At 47.5% G+C, this 15,311-nt stretch overlaps 1 protein-coding gene, 1 long non-coding RNA gene and 1 pseudogene across 2 annotated transcripts; 2 read left to right on the top strand and 1 right to left on the bottom strand.

The window, feature by feature from the left end:
- The first annotated feature begins 3,056 nt into the window (after positions 1–3,056).
- LOC125534098 (uncharacterized) lies at positions 3,057–4,200 on the top strand. The gene is made up of 3 exons (XR_007294408.2): positions 3,057–3,453; positions 3,544–3,752; positions 3,859–4,200. It is a non-coding gene; the product is annotated as an uncharacterized LOC125534098 (long non-coding RNA).
- Positions 4,201–5,046: 846 nt separating this feature from the next.
- LOC125537887 (uncharacterized) overlaps positions 5,047–15,311 on the bottom strand; it is a 28,225-nt pseudogene continuing 17,960 nt past the window's right edge.
- LOC147986755 (uncharacterized) lies at positions 13,547–14,418 on the top strand. The gene is made up of 3 exons (XM_087544949.1): positions 13,547–13,822; positions 13,908–14,054; positions 14,146–14,418. The coding sequence occupies exons 1-3, from the start codon at positions 13,547–13,549 to the stop codon at positions 14,416–14,418; spliced, it is 696 nt and encodes a 231-aa protein (XP_087401075.1).

Here is a 15,311-nt window from a genome sequence, read left to right as displayed (position 1 = left end):
AATGATGTGATCCCGTTATCAATGACATCTAATGTCCATAGTCAGGAAACCATGACTATCTTTTGATCAACGAGCTAGTCAACTAGTGGCTCACTAGGGACGTGTTTTGGTCTATGTATTCACACATGTATTACGATTTCCGGATAACACAATTATATCATGAACAATAGACAATTATCATGAACAAGGAAATATAATAATAACTATTTTATTATTGCCTCTAGGGCATATTTCCAACATGAAATACCTTGAAATGTGATCTGTGCAAAAAAACACAAATTCATTGACTTTGAGGATGAATAGTGCATCTACTAAAATGGCTTTGATTTATTTTCTAGCACTCATTTTAATTTTTGTTGTCCTGAAAATTTACACATTTGTGTATTATGTCTCTAAGTATATGTATATTTTTTTATTTTTTATTTTGAAATACGCAAATTTGAATTTTGATCATTTCAAATTCGGCCTCCCTAGAGGCTGAGCTCCATTGAGCATTTTGCGAATATTAGTTGTAGCTGCAGTTGGATAACAATCTACATATCACAGACGCAATGCCTATATAATATTATACTATGAATGATCATAGTCATAAATATAAATATTGCAATTTAATCGCCGCCCAATTATAATTTGTTCACCACACTTGTATGCTTATGAGAAAGTGAACCTATGGCCCTCTGGGTCTATTCTCTATGACTGAAAACCTCAACAAAAATAATATTCTTTGTTGTACTGTTTCTTTTAATTTATCTCTCTATTAAAAAGCTTGACAACATTCTTGACGTGTTGGGGACAAGTTTGTGTTGTGTTTTGTGCACAGGTACTAGTGACTTTGTTTGCTGTAAGAACTCCTTTTGGTTCGATAAACCTTTGTTCTTTACTGAGGAAAATACTTATTGCTAGATTACTTCACCTCGATTGAGGTCCTAAGAAAACAACTCACAAGAAAGAGAGGATGTCATCTAGCTACTGCTATGGACGCCAAGGTCCTAAAAAAACTACTCACACTTGGTTATGCATGTTAGCAGCAAGGTTGATAAAGATGGTTCCGGTGATTAATTTCCCCTCCAGCAGGGTGCCGGAACAAGCCTCTAGATTGGATCTCCCGAAGCAGAAACTTGCGACGGTGAAACAAATCGCAAAAATGATATGAAGGGTCTCTCGGATTATGGGATTTATAGGCAAAAGAATCAACATAACGTGGTGCCATGGGGCTCCATATGGCCTCCCCACACGGATGGAGCCTAAGCCGCACCACCTGGCCGCGTGGGTGCCTGGTGTGGCGCCATGGCCCCTGCCAGCACTTTCTGGAATCTTCATAACTTGAAAAAAATCTCATAAATCCCCGTGGTATTTTGAGCTACACAGATACTGATTTTCTGAAAAGTCTAAGGGCAAAGCCAGCGCCCGCCCACGATTCAACAATGATTGGCGTCAAAATCCATGCAGAAGTGAACCGGAAGGATGCGCGACCCAGGGCACCCCAAAAAATTGGCTTCGTTCCAAACAGTTGCTCACGCAGCAATCAAAGCCAATAAATTGACTGGGCAGGTTTTGGCACTAATCCAAACAGGCCCTAAAACATATAGAAAACAATTGGCTCTGGGTAGGTTAGTCTAGAAAAGTAATAAAAATTGCTATAAAAGTATACAAAAGTGATATTATAATAGCATGAAACAACAAAAATTATAAACACGTTTGAGACGTAATCACTGGCCGGCAAATGCAGACACGTTCGGACAGGCCCCACACACGAAGCTTCTGACAGCGAAACAGCCTCTCGCTGCTCGACCTCTTACCTCCACGCCCCATGGTCGGATGGCCATTAGGGCTAGCTGGATGGACGGTCGCACGCCGAGCCGGGCGCACGCACGGCCTTGGCTAGCGCGAGCGAAGCACCGCGGACTGGGGTCGAAGGATGCTGACATGGCGACCCGGCTCGCCCGTCGGCCGAGTGGACGGTCACAAGCCGAGTCGGGTGTATGTGCGGGCCTAGCTGGCATGAGCGAAGTAACCTGGCCAGGGCTGAAGGACGCTGATCATGATAGGGCGACCCAAATCTCCACTGCGCGTGAGGCCACGTGCGTGCGATCCAAAACACCATACGGGGTGCCCTGAAGGACCGTTCAATCAAATATATATTGAAAACGTAGTAGAAAACAAAAAATTCGTCCTATTGATCATACTCCCGAATCACTATGAAGATGCAAATAAGCTTTGATCGAATTGTTACCAACTTCGAGTTGTCAGTGGAAGAATAATTGGTTAGATCGTTGATGAAGTCCCTAGAACCGTTCACGATCGGTCCCTTAAACTGAAGACCGAAAGCACGATCTGTCTGCGGATTTCTAATATACAATGAACAATCTTTATATACTAGGAACTTTTTTTACAGTGCACAGTGAATTTTTTATAATATACATGGAACATTAGTTAATATACGGTGAACATTTTAAATATACACACCGAACAAATTTCTAATATAAAATAGAAATTCTGTATATACAATGAAATTTTGTATATATGAACAAATACCTATAGAAAATTGGTATTTCTAATATACGATGATCTTTTTTTACTATAGGGTGAACTTTTCTAATACACACCGAACGTTTTTAGGATGAATAATTGAGCAGTTTTTCTGAAAAAAAAAGGCGATGGAGAAAATAGAAAACCCATAAAAACCAGAAGCCCCGGGAACAACACATAGAAGAATTGTCAAATAGATGTTCAAGAATGAAAAAACAAAAATAAGATCAGTAAAAAGCAGAAGAGAAGAAAATAAAATAAAAAAGATAAAAACAGAATATGAAAAACGACCAGAAAATCTACATAGCAAAGAAAACCGTCTGGAAACCGACCAGAAAACTGCTTATCTGGGCCTCGGCTGACGTCTGACTCCACCAGACCGCGGCGCTTAGGCCGATCGAAGCCGCCCCGCACTAGCTCCCATGCGCGAGAGGGCGAGAAGTCCCGCCGCCGCCTGTGCCGGCCAGGCGCCCCGTGGCGGCGGCGGGGGGGGGGGGGGGGGGGGGGGGTGTGGAGAGAAGGCGGAAAGGGGGTTTGCCCGGCTGCGGGAGGGGAGAGGGAGGGTGGTTGTGTTGTTCCGCTTGTCTTTTCAGCTCTTCCTTTCTGTTACATTGTGGATAGCTCCTATATCCGGTGGCTCGCCGCCGCCCGGTTGCCTCACGTTCCGGCCGGCGAGGTTAACCCAACGCGATGCCAGTGCGTTCCAGGACCGGAACTCCTCGGGGGCACGCCCAGCCAGGTCCGCGCCCTCCTCCCGTGCATCTACACGCTGCAGCAGGAGCAGCAGCAGGGCTCCGCAGGAGAACCTCCCCCCGCCTCCGGCGAAGCTCCGGGCGGCTATGAGGAAGCGCTGCGGCCAGTTCCTTACTGCAGAAGGACGTTTCCGAGGTTGACGATGGCGCTGGAGCTCTGAGGCTGCGAATGGTGCTGTTCCTACATGTGTTGTTCTCGTTTTCAGTTAGCGCATATGCAAATTGGACTCTCAGTTGTTCTGTTTTGTTTTGTTATTTACAGGAGAGCGGGAATCCTGAGAAGGCGAATGTAGTGGTGGATGAGTATGTAGATATTGAGGATGAGACCGCTGACTTACCAATCAGTGGACGCCGAGAGTGGTGCTGATGATAGAGTGTCTCTGGTGGTTCTTCCTCATGCACAGTGATACTGTCGAAGCGACTGTTTCTTCTTTTCTTTTTTGAGAAACACCGTTTATTCTTTATCCAGTGGTACCGTCGAACTCACTGTTTACTCTTCCCCTTTTCCAGAAACATCGTTTATTCTTCATGAATTAAACTTCCTACTACAATGTTTCCCATTTGACTCTGTTTGCAGGTTCAGGGTCAGGGAGCTCGGGGGCAGCACCTCAGAAGCTGGCAATGCTCGTTCTCTGGTGTAGAGGAGCTCGTTCTAACAGTAGGATTTGAGTAAGTGGATGATGTGATTACTTATTTCCGAGATGTTCATGTCGGCTTGGATTTAGTTAACTTAGTTCCTAGTGGATGGCTGGCTTTGTGGGTAATCTGATAGCTCAGCTCGACTATGTCTATAGAAGTGAAAAGTGGAGGGTACTGAGTCATGTTGTAGTTCATCTGGCTTTCTGATCTGAAGGTGGTTTTATATTGATGTGTTTTCTCTAGCACATCTGTTTGTGTACGTAATGCCAGCTGTTTTGCCTGAGCCTAGGTGCTGAGTTTCATATCCAGAAATTAAAACGGAGAGTTGATGCTTGTTCTTCTTTGTTGATCTAAACATTCACTCAGGTATCTCATCTTGGCCTTCAATTTCTTATATTTGATGATAATTCTATTTATGTCACACATTCCCAACCACGGCTCCAGCAAGCTTCAGGGTACGTAAGCTTGAAGAAATCGAAAACCACAAGTACGTCAAGCAAACAACCACTGACAGAATGACTAAAAATGGGGAGCAAAATTGTATGAACAGTTTGATAGTTTGAAGCTTCAGAGAGTCAAAAAGATGTGAAAAGATGCAATTGTTAGGGCATGTCAAGATAGCATAGCAAAAGCACACACACATGTCATCATGTCTGCATTAGTCATATCACAACAAAGGAAACTATAGTAATCAGCGATGGCACACCAGATCACTCATATCAAATTTAGTAAAATAATTCAGTGAAACAACAGAGGCAATCGCCCACCTGACTTTTCATTCAAAAACAAGCACATGCTGGAGAGGTCTGGCGGTTACAAGGGCTCGAGGCCTACCGGGTCACATACGAGCGTTACACCAGGGGGTGAGAGAGGAGAGATCAACTCTACGGGGAGCTCTGACGATCCACAGACAGAGATGTTCCACGATTGAGCAGCGTCAGGCAGCATCAGGTGCCGATTCGTTAGACATCAATTTAGTTAACAGTACAGTACTGAGAGCTAGTATCCCTCTCTCCGAAGTGCTTTACTGCAGCTGCAGAGCGTATGTGCATGATGTATCAAGGGAATTCCGAACTAAACCAACTTCAACTTGTGTGACAAACAAGATAACAAATCTTCGGGTTTATCACATGTAGTTCTCTCTGCAGTCAAAGAAATGAAAAATTAATCATCTGTTTTTTGTTGACAAGAGAAGTTGAATAGCAAACAGCAGAACATGCTAGTTTACCTGTTACATGATATGTCGAGCAGCTTGAATGCCTGCAGAGACAGGTCGTTGTAGAATGAGGGCATCAACTCATGAGGGATATATCCCGCAAAAAAGAAAAAAAAACTCTGAGGATATATGGCACAAGATTTCCTCCAAGGCAACCCAGCGATATATGTATTGTCCGTAGAAACATGGGCTTAAGATCATCTCCAGCCGTTGGCACCCCCAAGAACATCACCGAACCAAAAAAGTTGGTGTCTTGGGGGTCATCCGGCGAAATAAAGAGGGCATCTTCCCAGTCAGACCCCACCTCAAGCAAAAGTTTGTGAGGAGATGATTAAGTGGGCCAAGAAAAAGGACATGTGGTGAGACACGATTCGCCGAAACTTCCGCCGGCGCCCCCAAGAGACCCCCAACGCGCCGGGTTTCGCCAGGGTTTGCCGGCGCTATTTTGACGTCCTGGGGGTGTTGGGGGTGTGGCTGGGCCGTTTTTGAGCGAAAAGTGCCATCCGAGCCTAAAACCGAGCCTAAAAAGGTGTCCTAGGGGGCGTTCTGGGGAGGCTAGTGGAGATGCTCTAACATGTCGTCCCATAATCAATTCAAAGGCAGCTAATTTTGACATCTAGCTTGTTCGTTGCTAGCAGCCTGCATTGATCAGCTAGCTCTGTTGTGCAATACTCGATTTCCAGATGTTCCAGGGAAAGTGGTAGGCCTGCTTTCGGCAGCCTTGAGATGCCTGTACAGCATAGTAATTTCAACCTCTTGAGGCTTTGTTCGGTTAATCCCAATCCCAGGTGGATTGGAGGGGATTTGCAGGGATTTTGGCTTGCAGGGGATTAATTCCCCCTCAATCTCCTTCAAATCCACCTCAACCGAACAAGCCCTGAGGGAAGAAAGGGTGTAGAGCCCACCAGGAAGATCTACTAGATCAGTACAGAGAAAAAATTCGAGCTCTTTCAGGGACTTGAGGAGCACAAGGGCTCGCTCTTGCTCATCTGTTAGTCTTGTTACTAGCTTCAAGCCGTCAAGTTTTAGGCGCTGCAGGGAGACGAGGTGCTTGCAGAATGACGTGGTAAGGACAGATAGGTCCGTAATGTAAAGGCTTTCTAGCCGAGGGCACAACTGCCATGAAAAGCTTTCCAAACATGGTGACAAGCCAGGGCAGGCTGATAGATGCAAATGCCTGAGGCTGCCAAGGGATTGCAGGCCCTCTAGTGCAGTGATCGATTCGGAACATCTCATAATCAATTCTTCCAGTGCCGTGCATGAGTGTAGGTGTAGAGATTGCAAACCTTGGCCGCTCCATATCTTTAACTTTTTAAGGCTGGTGATATCACTAGGAAAGCAGGGGTTGGAGCGCTTCATGGTAATAGCCAGTGATTGCAAGTTCTTCAAGTGCTGTAGGGAGTAACCATCTTCCATTCGCCTGATAACCACTTCCTTCCTTATGCACCAAAGATGAGAGCAACCTGGGGCATCCCCAAATAACTAGTTTCTCAAGGGAGGTAAACAAGGAGAAGCATCCCTTGCCCCCGTTAAATGTTAGACGAGGGCACCTATCTATAGTTATCTCCTTGAGAGAGAAGATGAGATTTGATGTAATGTGCAAGAGTCCGTCTCGAGTTAACCAGATCAATATGTCGTCCTGATTTCCTGATGACGAGTTTTCCCCGTCTGAAATAAGATTTGATTGACTGTTTTCTTCCTCTTCCGTCGATAGCAGCACGGTTGTTATATGTTCGCAGCAGCTTAATTCCAATTTCTCTAGGTTTGGTGCATGTTGCAGCATCAAGGATAGCCACTTCCCCGCTATTCCACATGACATGATACTCAGCCTTGCAAGAGATGGGAAGGCCTTGCAGTTTGCAGCTCTCGCAACTTCAACGGTATACTCTGGCATCAAATCTGAAGAGAAAAGTTCTTCACACTTTTTTATTTTCAAACTCTTTAAAGAGACGAGATGACTAAAACCTTCAAATGAAAAAGACCTTAGATTATCGCAACCATATAACTTCATTGATTTGAGGTTTCTAAGATTATGGAATGCCAAAATTGTATCATCTAGTATCCTCAAGCTGTCAGAAGATTCACCAAATTCATCATCTCCATCCTCATCAATATGTCCAATGCGTAACTTTTCAGTAGATGATCCCTTCATACTCAGAAGTGTTGAAACTCGAGTGATGAGTAACTCACAACACTTCTTCTTCGGTACAACCCCCCTGAAAACATCAACGGTCCAGATCGTCCTATACCCCTTCGTCTGAAAACTTAAAAAAGGGTAGGATGGTCATTGCCCCTGCCCCTCCCCCAGTCCCGGCCCCACGACGTACTCGCGCGGCCCGTCGACGTACGTACGTGTACGCTTTTTTTTTCTGTGGCGACGTACGTTATTTTTACCGCGTCGGTGGTCAAGCGTGTCGGTGGTCAAACCGCGCGTCGCCCGGTGAAAGCGCGTCGTGGCGCGTGAACTGCGGCCCGCCGCCCCGTCCCGTCCGTCCCCTCGTCTGCCGCCCCGCCGCCCCGTCCCCTCGTCTGCCGCGCCGCCGCCCTCGACTGCCGTCGAATTGATAGCCCAACCACCCGTCCGCCCGCTGCCCCGCCGTCTCCCTATAAATCTCACCCCCGTCTGCCCGTCGCCGCAAACACCGCTCCTCCCCGCCCGTCGCCGCAAACACCGCTCCTCTCCCGTCTCCACCTCCCAAAAGGCCGCCGGCGACATGTCGTTCCACGGCGGCAGCAGCTCCGGCACCGGCGGCGACGACGGACCCAACGCGTGGCCGTCGAGCCTGAGCATGCCGGAGACGGAGGAGCTTTACCGGTTCGGGCTCCTCGTGCCGCCGGGTTGCCGTCTTCCGCACGACTGGAAACTCGACAAGGACGGCTACCCGACGCGCGGGCCCGGCGCCACCGCGGAGGAGAAGCGGACCGGCGGCCGCAACAACATCGCCGGCCGTCATGCGTTCTGGGACGGCAAAGACTACGCCGCCGTCATCGGCGCGTACCGGCTGGCGGAGTCTGGCGTCACGCCTGACCTCATCGGCGACCGTCGCCGCCTTCTTGTCCCGCGCCCCCGTCCAGCAGCGCGCGGCCGTCGGGCTCCTCCACCACCTGCGCCGGCGCCCGCCGATCCCCCCGCCCCGCCGGAGGTGGAACTGCCGCCGGAGCAGTTGGTTCTTCGGGAGGACGGCGATCCCGACGATACGCCGGGTTACCTCGTCGCCCTGCGCGCGTCGGCGGCGGCTGCAGCGGCGGCTGCAGAGGCGGCGGCGGCTGCAGCGGCGGCTGCAGAGGCGGCGGCGGCTGCAAGGGAGGCCGCCGAGCAGGCGGCGGCGATTCCGCCAGTGGTCCCGCAGGCGGAGGCGGAGGCGTCAGAGTCGTCGGACGACGACATCATCGACTGGGAGCGGTTAGCCCAGGTCAGCGACGACGATGACGACGACGGCGGGGGTGACGGCGGTGACGGCGCGGAGGTCGTCGATCTGTTGGCTAGCGAGGAGGAGGAGTAGTAGTTTTTTTTTTTAATGTTCTAAGTATGAACTGTGTATAGTTTAGGTTCCAAAAAACTCATTTGGTTTCGGTATTGTTGAATGGACTATGTAAAATATCTCTATGTTCAATCTAGTTTGTTCGAGTCTTGTTTAAATTTGTCTTCAAAGTTTGTTCAAAAAATTAGCTAAATATTGAACGCTTATTTTGAGAAAAATTGAAAATTTTCCAACCCATGCATAAAAATGTTCACAATATATTTAAAAAATTTGCATCGAATATACATAGCACATAATAAGGTATGCAATTATCGAAAAATTGTAGAATAAAAAAATCATGAAAACACATAAAATAAAAAATAAAAAGTGTATCTAAATGTTTATAAAGTGTTTTAGAAATGTTCAGATTTTGTTTAAATATGCCCATATAGTAAAGCCGGTGGATGAAAAAATTGAAATTTTGAAATAAAAAATACAACAAATAAAAAACAAAAAAATTAAAAAGGTGAGATATTTTAATTCATTAACATTCTCTGAAATATTATTAAATTCATTAACATTTATGAATTAGAGAATATTTTTAAATTCATTAACATATATGAATACAAGAATTTGTTATATTTTTTGTTTTATATAGGAATAACAAAATTAAAATATATGAATACAAGAATTTATTTTTGATTTTTTAACATATATGAATAAAATACAAGAATTAAAAAGGTGAGATATAACAAATAAAATACAAGAATTTATTAACATATATGAATTTGTTATATATGAATACAAGAATTTGTTAAATTAAAAAGATTCATAAATACCTGAGCGGTTTGACGGATTGCACCCAACTTTTGCCAGCGCGTGTGGGGCCCCACCCGGGCACCCCACGGCCAAAATGAACGAAATCCGACAACGAACGCACGTTGCGTCACGTCCGGGCAGTATTTTCTGGGTTTTCGGCCCGGAAAATCGTAGAAAATCCATACGGACTCGAAACGGGACAAATTTTTGCGTGCGTGCCCTGCTAGGGCACAGTAGCACGTGGAAAAAATTGGGCACGTTTGGCGGATGCGAAGCGGAGACGTGCGACCGAGGGTCCCCTCCGGCCATACTGAAACCACCCCCTTCCATAGCAAGTACCTGAGCGGTTTGACGGATTGCACCCAACTTTTGCCAGCGCGTGTGGGGCCCCACCCGGGCACCCCACGGCCAAAATGAACGAAATCCGACAACGAACGCACGTTGCGTCACGTCCGGGCAGTATTTTCTGGGTTTTCGGCCCGGAAAATCATAGAAAATCCATACGGACTCGAAACGGGACAAATTTTTGTGTGTGTGCCCTGCTAGCGCACAGTAGCACGTGGAAAAAAATTGGGCACGTTTGGCGGATGCGAAGCGGAGACGTGCGACCGAGGGTCCCCTCCGGCCATACCGAAACCACCCCCTTCCACAACAAGTACCTGAGCGGTTTGACGGATTGCACCCAACTTTTGCCATCGCGTGTGGGGCCCCACCCGGGCACCCACGGCCAAAATGAACGAAATCCGACAACAAACGCACGTTGCGTCACGTCCGGGCAGTATTTTCTGGGTTTTCGGCCCGGAAAATCATAGAAAATCCATACGGACTCGAAACGGGACAAATTTTTGCGTGCGTGCCCTGCTAGGGCACAGTAGCACGTGGAAAAAAATTGGGCACGTTTGGCGGATGCGAAGCGGAGACGTGCGACCGAGGGTCCCCTCCGGCCATACCGAAACCACCCCCTTCCACAGCAAGTACCTAAGCGGTTTGACGGATTGCACCCAACTTTTGCCAGCGCGTGTGGGGCCCCACCCGGGCACCCCACGGCCAAAATGAACGAAATCCGACAACAAACGCACGTTGCGTCACGTCCGGGCAGTATTTTCTGGGTTTTCGGCCCGGAAAATCGTAGAAAATTCATACGGACTCGAAACGGGACAAATTTTTGCGTGCGTGCCCTGCTAGGGCACAGTAGCACGTGGAAAAAAATTGGGCACATTTGGCGGATGCGAAGCGAAGACGTGCGACCGAGGGTCCCCTCCGGCCATACCGAAACCACCCCCTTCCACAGCAAGTACCTGAGCGGTTTGACGGATTGCACCCAACTTTTGCCAGCGCGTGTGGGGCCCTACCCGAGCACCCCAAGGCCAAAATGAACAAAATCCGACAATGAACGCACATTGCGTCACGTCCGGGCAGTATTTTCTGGGTTTTCGGCCCGGAAAATCGTAGAAAATCCATACGGACTCGAAACGGGACAAATTTTTGCGTGCGTGCCCTGCTAGGGCACAGTAGCACGTGGAAAAAAATTGGGCACGTTTGGCGGATGCGAAGCGGAGACGTGCGACCGAGGGTCCCCTCCGGCCATACCGAAACCACCCCCTTCCACAGCAAGTACCTAAGCGGTTTGACGGATTGCACCCAACTTTTGCCAACGCGTGTGGGGCCCCACCCGGGCACCCCACGGCCAAAATCAACGAAATCCGACAACAAACGCACGTTGCGTCACGTCCGGGCAGTATTTTCTGGGTTTTCGGCCCGGAAAATCGTAGAAAATTCATACGGACTCGAAACGGGACAAATTTTTGCGTGCGTGCCCTGCTAGGGCGCAGTAGCACGTGGAAAAAAATTGGGCACGTTTGGCGGATGCGAAGCGGAGACGTGCGACCGAGGGTCCCCTCCGGCCATACCGAAACCACCCCCTTCCACAGCAAGTACCTGAGCGGTTTGACGGATTGCACCCAACTTTTGCCAGCGCGTGTGGGGCCCTACCCGAGCACCCCACGGCCAAAATGAACGAAATCCGACAATGAACGCACATTGCGTCACGTCCGGGCAGTATTTTCTGGGTTTTCGGCCCGGAAAATCGTAGAAAATCCATACGGACTCGAAACGGGACAAATTTTTGCGTGCGTGCCCTGCTAGGGCACAGTAGCACGTGGAAAAAAATTGGGCACGTTTGGCGGATGCGAAGCAGAGACGTGCGACTGAGGGTCCCCTCCGGCCATACCGAAACCACCCCCTTCCACAGCAAGTACCTGAGCGGTTTGACGGATTGCACCCAACTTTTGCCAGCACGTGTGGGGCCCCACCCGGGCACCCCACGGCCAAAATGAACAAAATCCGAGAACGAACGCACGTTGCGTCACGTCCGGGCAGTATTTTCTGGGTTTTCGGCCCGGAAAATCGTAGAAAATCCATACGGACTCGAAACGGGACAAATTTTTGCGTGCGTGCCCTACTAGGGCACAGTAGCACGTGGAAAAAAAATTGGGCACGTTTGGCGGATGCGAAGCGGAGACGTGCGACCGAGGGTCCCCTCCGGCCATACCGAAACCACCCCCTTCCACAGCAAGTACCTGAGCAGTTTGGCGGATTGCACCCAACTTTTTCCAGCGCGTGTGGGGCCCCACCCAGGCACCCCACGGCCAAAATGAACGAAATCCGACAACAAACGCACGTTGCGTCACGTCCGGGCAGTATTTTCTGGGTTTTCGGCCCGGAAAATCGTAGAAAATCCATACGGACTCGAAACGGGACAAATTTTCGTGTGCGTGCCCTGCTAGGGCACAGTAGCACGTGGAAAAAAATTTGGCACGTTTGGCGGATGCGAAGCGGAGATGTGCGACCGAGGGTCCCCTCCAGCCATACTGAAACCACCCCCTTCCACAGCAAGTACCTGAGCGGTTTGACGGATTGCACCCAACTTTTGCCAGCGCGTGTGGGGCCCCACCCGGTCACCCCACGGCCAAAATGAACAAAATCCGACAACGAACGCATGTTGCGTCACGTCTGGGCAGTATTTTCTGGGTTTTCGGCCCGGAAAATCGTAGAAAATCCATACGGACTCAAAACGGGACAAATTTTTGCGTGCGTGCCCTGCTAGGGCACAGTAGCACGTGGAAAAAAATTGGACCCGTTTGGCTAAGTTAAAAAAAGAGCCTATTTGATTAAGTTAATAAAATTGGGCACGTTTGGCTAAGTTAAAAAAAATTGGTTAAGGTAAAAAAATTTGATACAGTTAAAAAAATGTGCCTATTTTATTTAGTTAAAAAAAATGAGGCCCTGCACAAAAAAACGCCGGCCGTCTCGCTAACCGACGCGCATGCGTGCATGGGGCCGTCCCACTAACAACGACGCCGCAATCAGCGCTCGGGCGACGTCGTTAGCCGACGTGCATGCAAATTTTCCTTCTACGTCAGCCCGTCTCGCCGCCGCCGCGATCTGCACGTGCTACCAGCGTACGACGCCCGTCGCCCCACACTCCAAAACGGCGCCGGTGCGGCCGCGCCGGCCTGCCCTGACCTGACCCGTCGCCCTCTATACGCTGCCGGTGCCTCTTCCATCGTCGCCCCACCGTACAAACGTCGTCGGTGCGCCTGCGCCGGCTTGCGTCCCCTGACCCGTCGCCCTCTATATGCCGCCGGTGCCTCTCCCACCGTCGCTGTCGTGTAAGTTTTTTCCAGTTTTTTATACGACGAGGCTCATAACAGTATGATGGTATGTGACAGAAATCTATTTGATGCAGTATGAATATCGACGGTGTGATTCCATGTTCTATTCAAAAGTGGGTTAGCCTAGTTGACAAACTGTCACCCAGTCAGAAATTCAGGTTTTATGAAACGGATATGCAGGGCATGTTTAGAATACCATCGATAAAGATGCGTGATTTTTTGCTTCACTTTTTATTCCAAGGTTACAATCCGAGTAGCAAAAAATTCATGGTTGAAGAGAGTTCTGGAAGTACTGCTGGATGTAAAGCTCTTATTTCACTAAGGCCTGATGATGTGTACTCCATATTTGGTTGGAAAAACAATGGAGTGGATGTTTTTGGGTTTCTTAGTACTGAAGGAGAAAAAGCAACCAAAAAGATACCTGTTAGTTTTGTTAGCAAGAAAAATGGTAAGATCATGATTGATGATCTCATAGAAAAGATTGTCAAGAATAAGAGCACTGATGATGACTTTATTCGGATGACATTTCTAGTTCTCTTAGAAACTATAATTGCTCCAGTGTCTCATGAATACGTTCTGAAAAAATACTATGCCTTAGTGCAAAATATTAAGTTGATAAGGAAGTTCAACTGGAATGCATTCACTTCACGATTCTGTTTATCGGAGATTGGTAAGCTTCTGCAGGACGGCCATGTTAGGCAGTGGCCCCAGGGGAACCTCGCCCTTTCGCAAGTACGTTGTATTTATTAATTTCAACACTTTTGTTATAAAATGTCACGGAAGAACATGTAATTTAATTAGTTTATGTGTTTTGCAGTACCTATACTGGGAGAAGGTGCAACCAATCACCGGTCCAAAATATGATCCGTTGGCATTGTTGAGCTCGCTGATGAGGAACTGGACGGAAGATATGGCTGTGAGAAGAGACAAATACGACTATGAATATGGTCGTGGTGTTGGGATGGTAATCCTAGTAATCATGTTTTTTTACATTTATGAAATAAAGTAAAGTGTGCATATGGTTTGTATGTATAATTCTCTTGTTGCACTTGTAGATTGATGACAACATTACAGAGGAGTATAGGCTGAAAAAAATTGCGGAAGAAGAAGCTCAAAAAACCAAGAAAGCTAGTAGCAAAAAATCTAACGTTACTGGAACGAGGAAAGAGGGCAGTACCTCGGAGGCTTCGAGCCAGAAGCCTACTATGGACCGGATTTTGAGTGAGATGAATGAGCTTCGGAAGGAAATGCTTCGTTTGCCAGAGTTATGCGCACAGGTAACACTTGAGCACGTCACTTTAATGTCCATCACTGAATTGAAGAACTAAGATGAAATGTTTTCTTGCAAAGGGTGATTGAGAAACTGAACAAAACCGGCGTCTCCTACAAACCCAGTAACCTGGAAGAGGACGAAGAGAATCTTTACGGAGGCATTAATGAGTCTTCAAACGATGGTGGACGTCCGAAAAAAGAGTTTGTATATCAAAAAGATGATTCAGACCGGTTCCGCACACCTTCCAAAATGAATTTGCAAAAGGATGATGACGGCGTTGATGTAACTTCTAGTGGAAACACACCTTTTTACTGCACACCTGAGTACTGCGATAGTTTCAAGGGTGATATGGATGATCCTATCCAAGTACCAGAAGTATTAGATGAAAAAGCTGCCACATCTTTAGAGACGGACGAAATCGCATCGCATGCGTTGCTTGGTTCTCAAAGAGTACAAGAGGAAGTGGAGGAGGTTACTGGCAGGCGCAAGCGCAAAGGATCACAACATGTCAAGTCTCCTTATGTGGTCCCTAAACCGAACAAACGTGCAAAACGTTCTGCCAAAGGAAGTAAGTTTTTTGTGTTTCTAATTGTTATTGCGTAATAATTATTTATGTATTTGCGTTTATAATTATTTGAGTTGTGTGTTACAGAATTGTTCCAAAATGGTGGTGTTAACAAATCTGGTGATGAGTATGATGTGGTGAAAGCGTCCATCAAGTACGTGCGCGCGCATGAGCATTCATAAAAACATGCCAAAACAGAAATTTTCAATGATGGCATGGAAGAAGGTCTCACTGTGCGGAGAGCTTGTCAGATTATTAACCATGAGTGGCTAAGTGGCGACGTAAGTTAATTTCATATATTGTTTTACAATTGATTCGAAAATACCATTGTTAAATCTAACACAATATTTATAGGTAATTAATGCATACTCATCATTTTTGGT

The sequence above is a fragment of the Triticum urartu genome, chromosome 2A (assembly GCF_056163025.1).
Source record: "Triticum urartu cultivar PI428250 chromosome 2A, HENAU_Tu73, whole genome shotgun sequence".
Classification (NCBI taxonomy): domain Eukaryota; kingdom Viridiplantae; phylum Streptophyta; class Magnoliopsida; order Poales; family Poaceae; genus Triticum; species Triticum urartu.
Note: the sequence above shows the minus strand (reverse complement) of the source record. Positions and strands in the feature narration are given on the sequence as shown.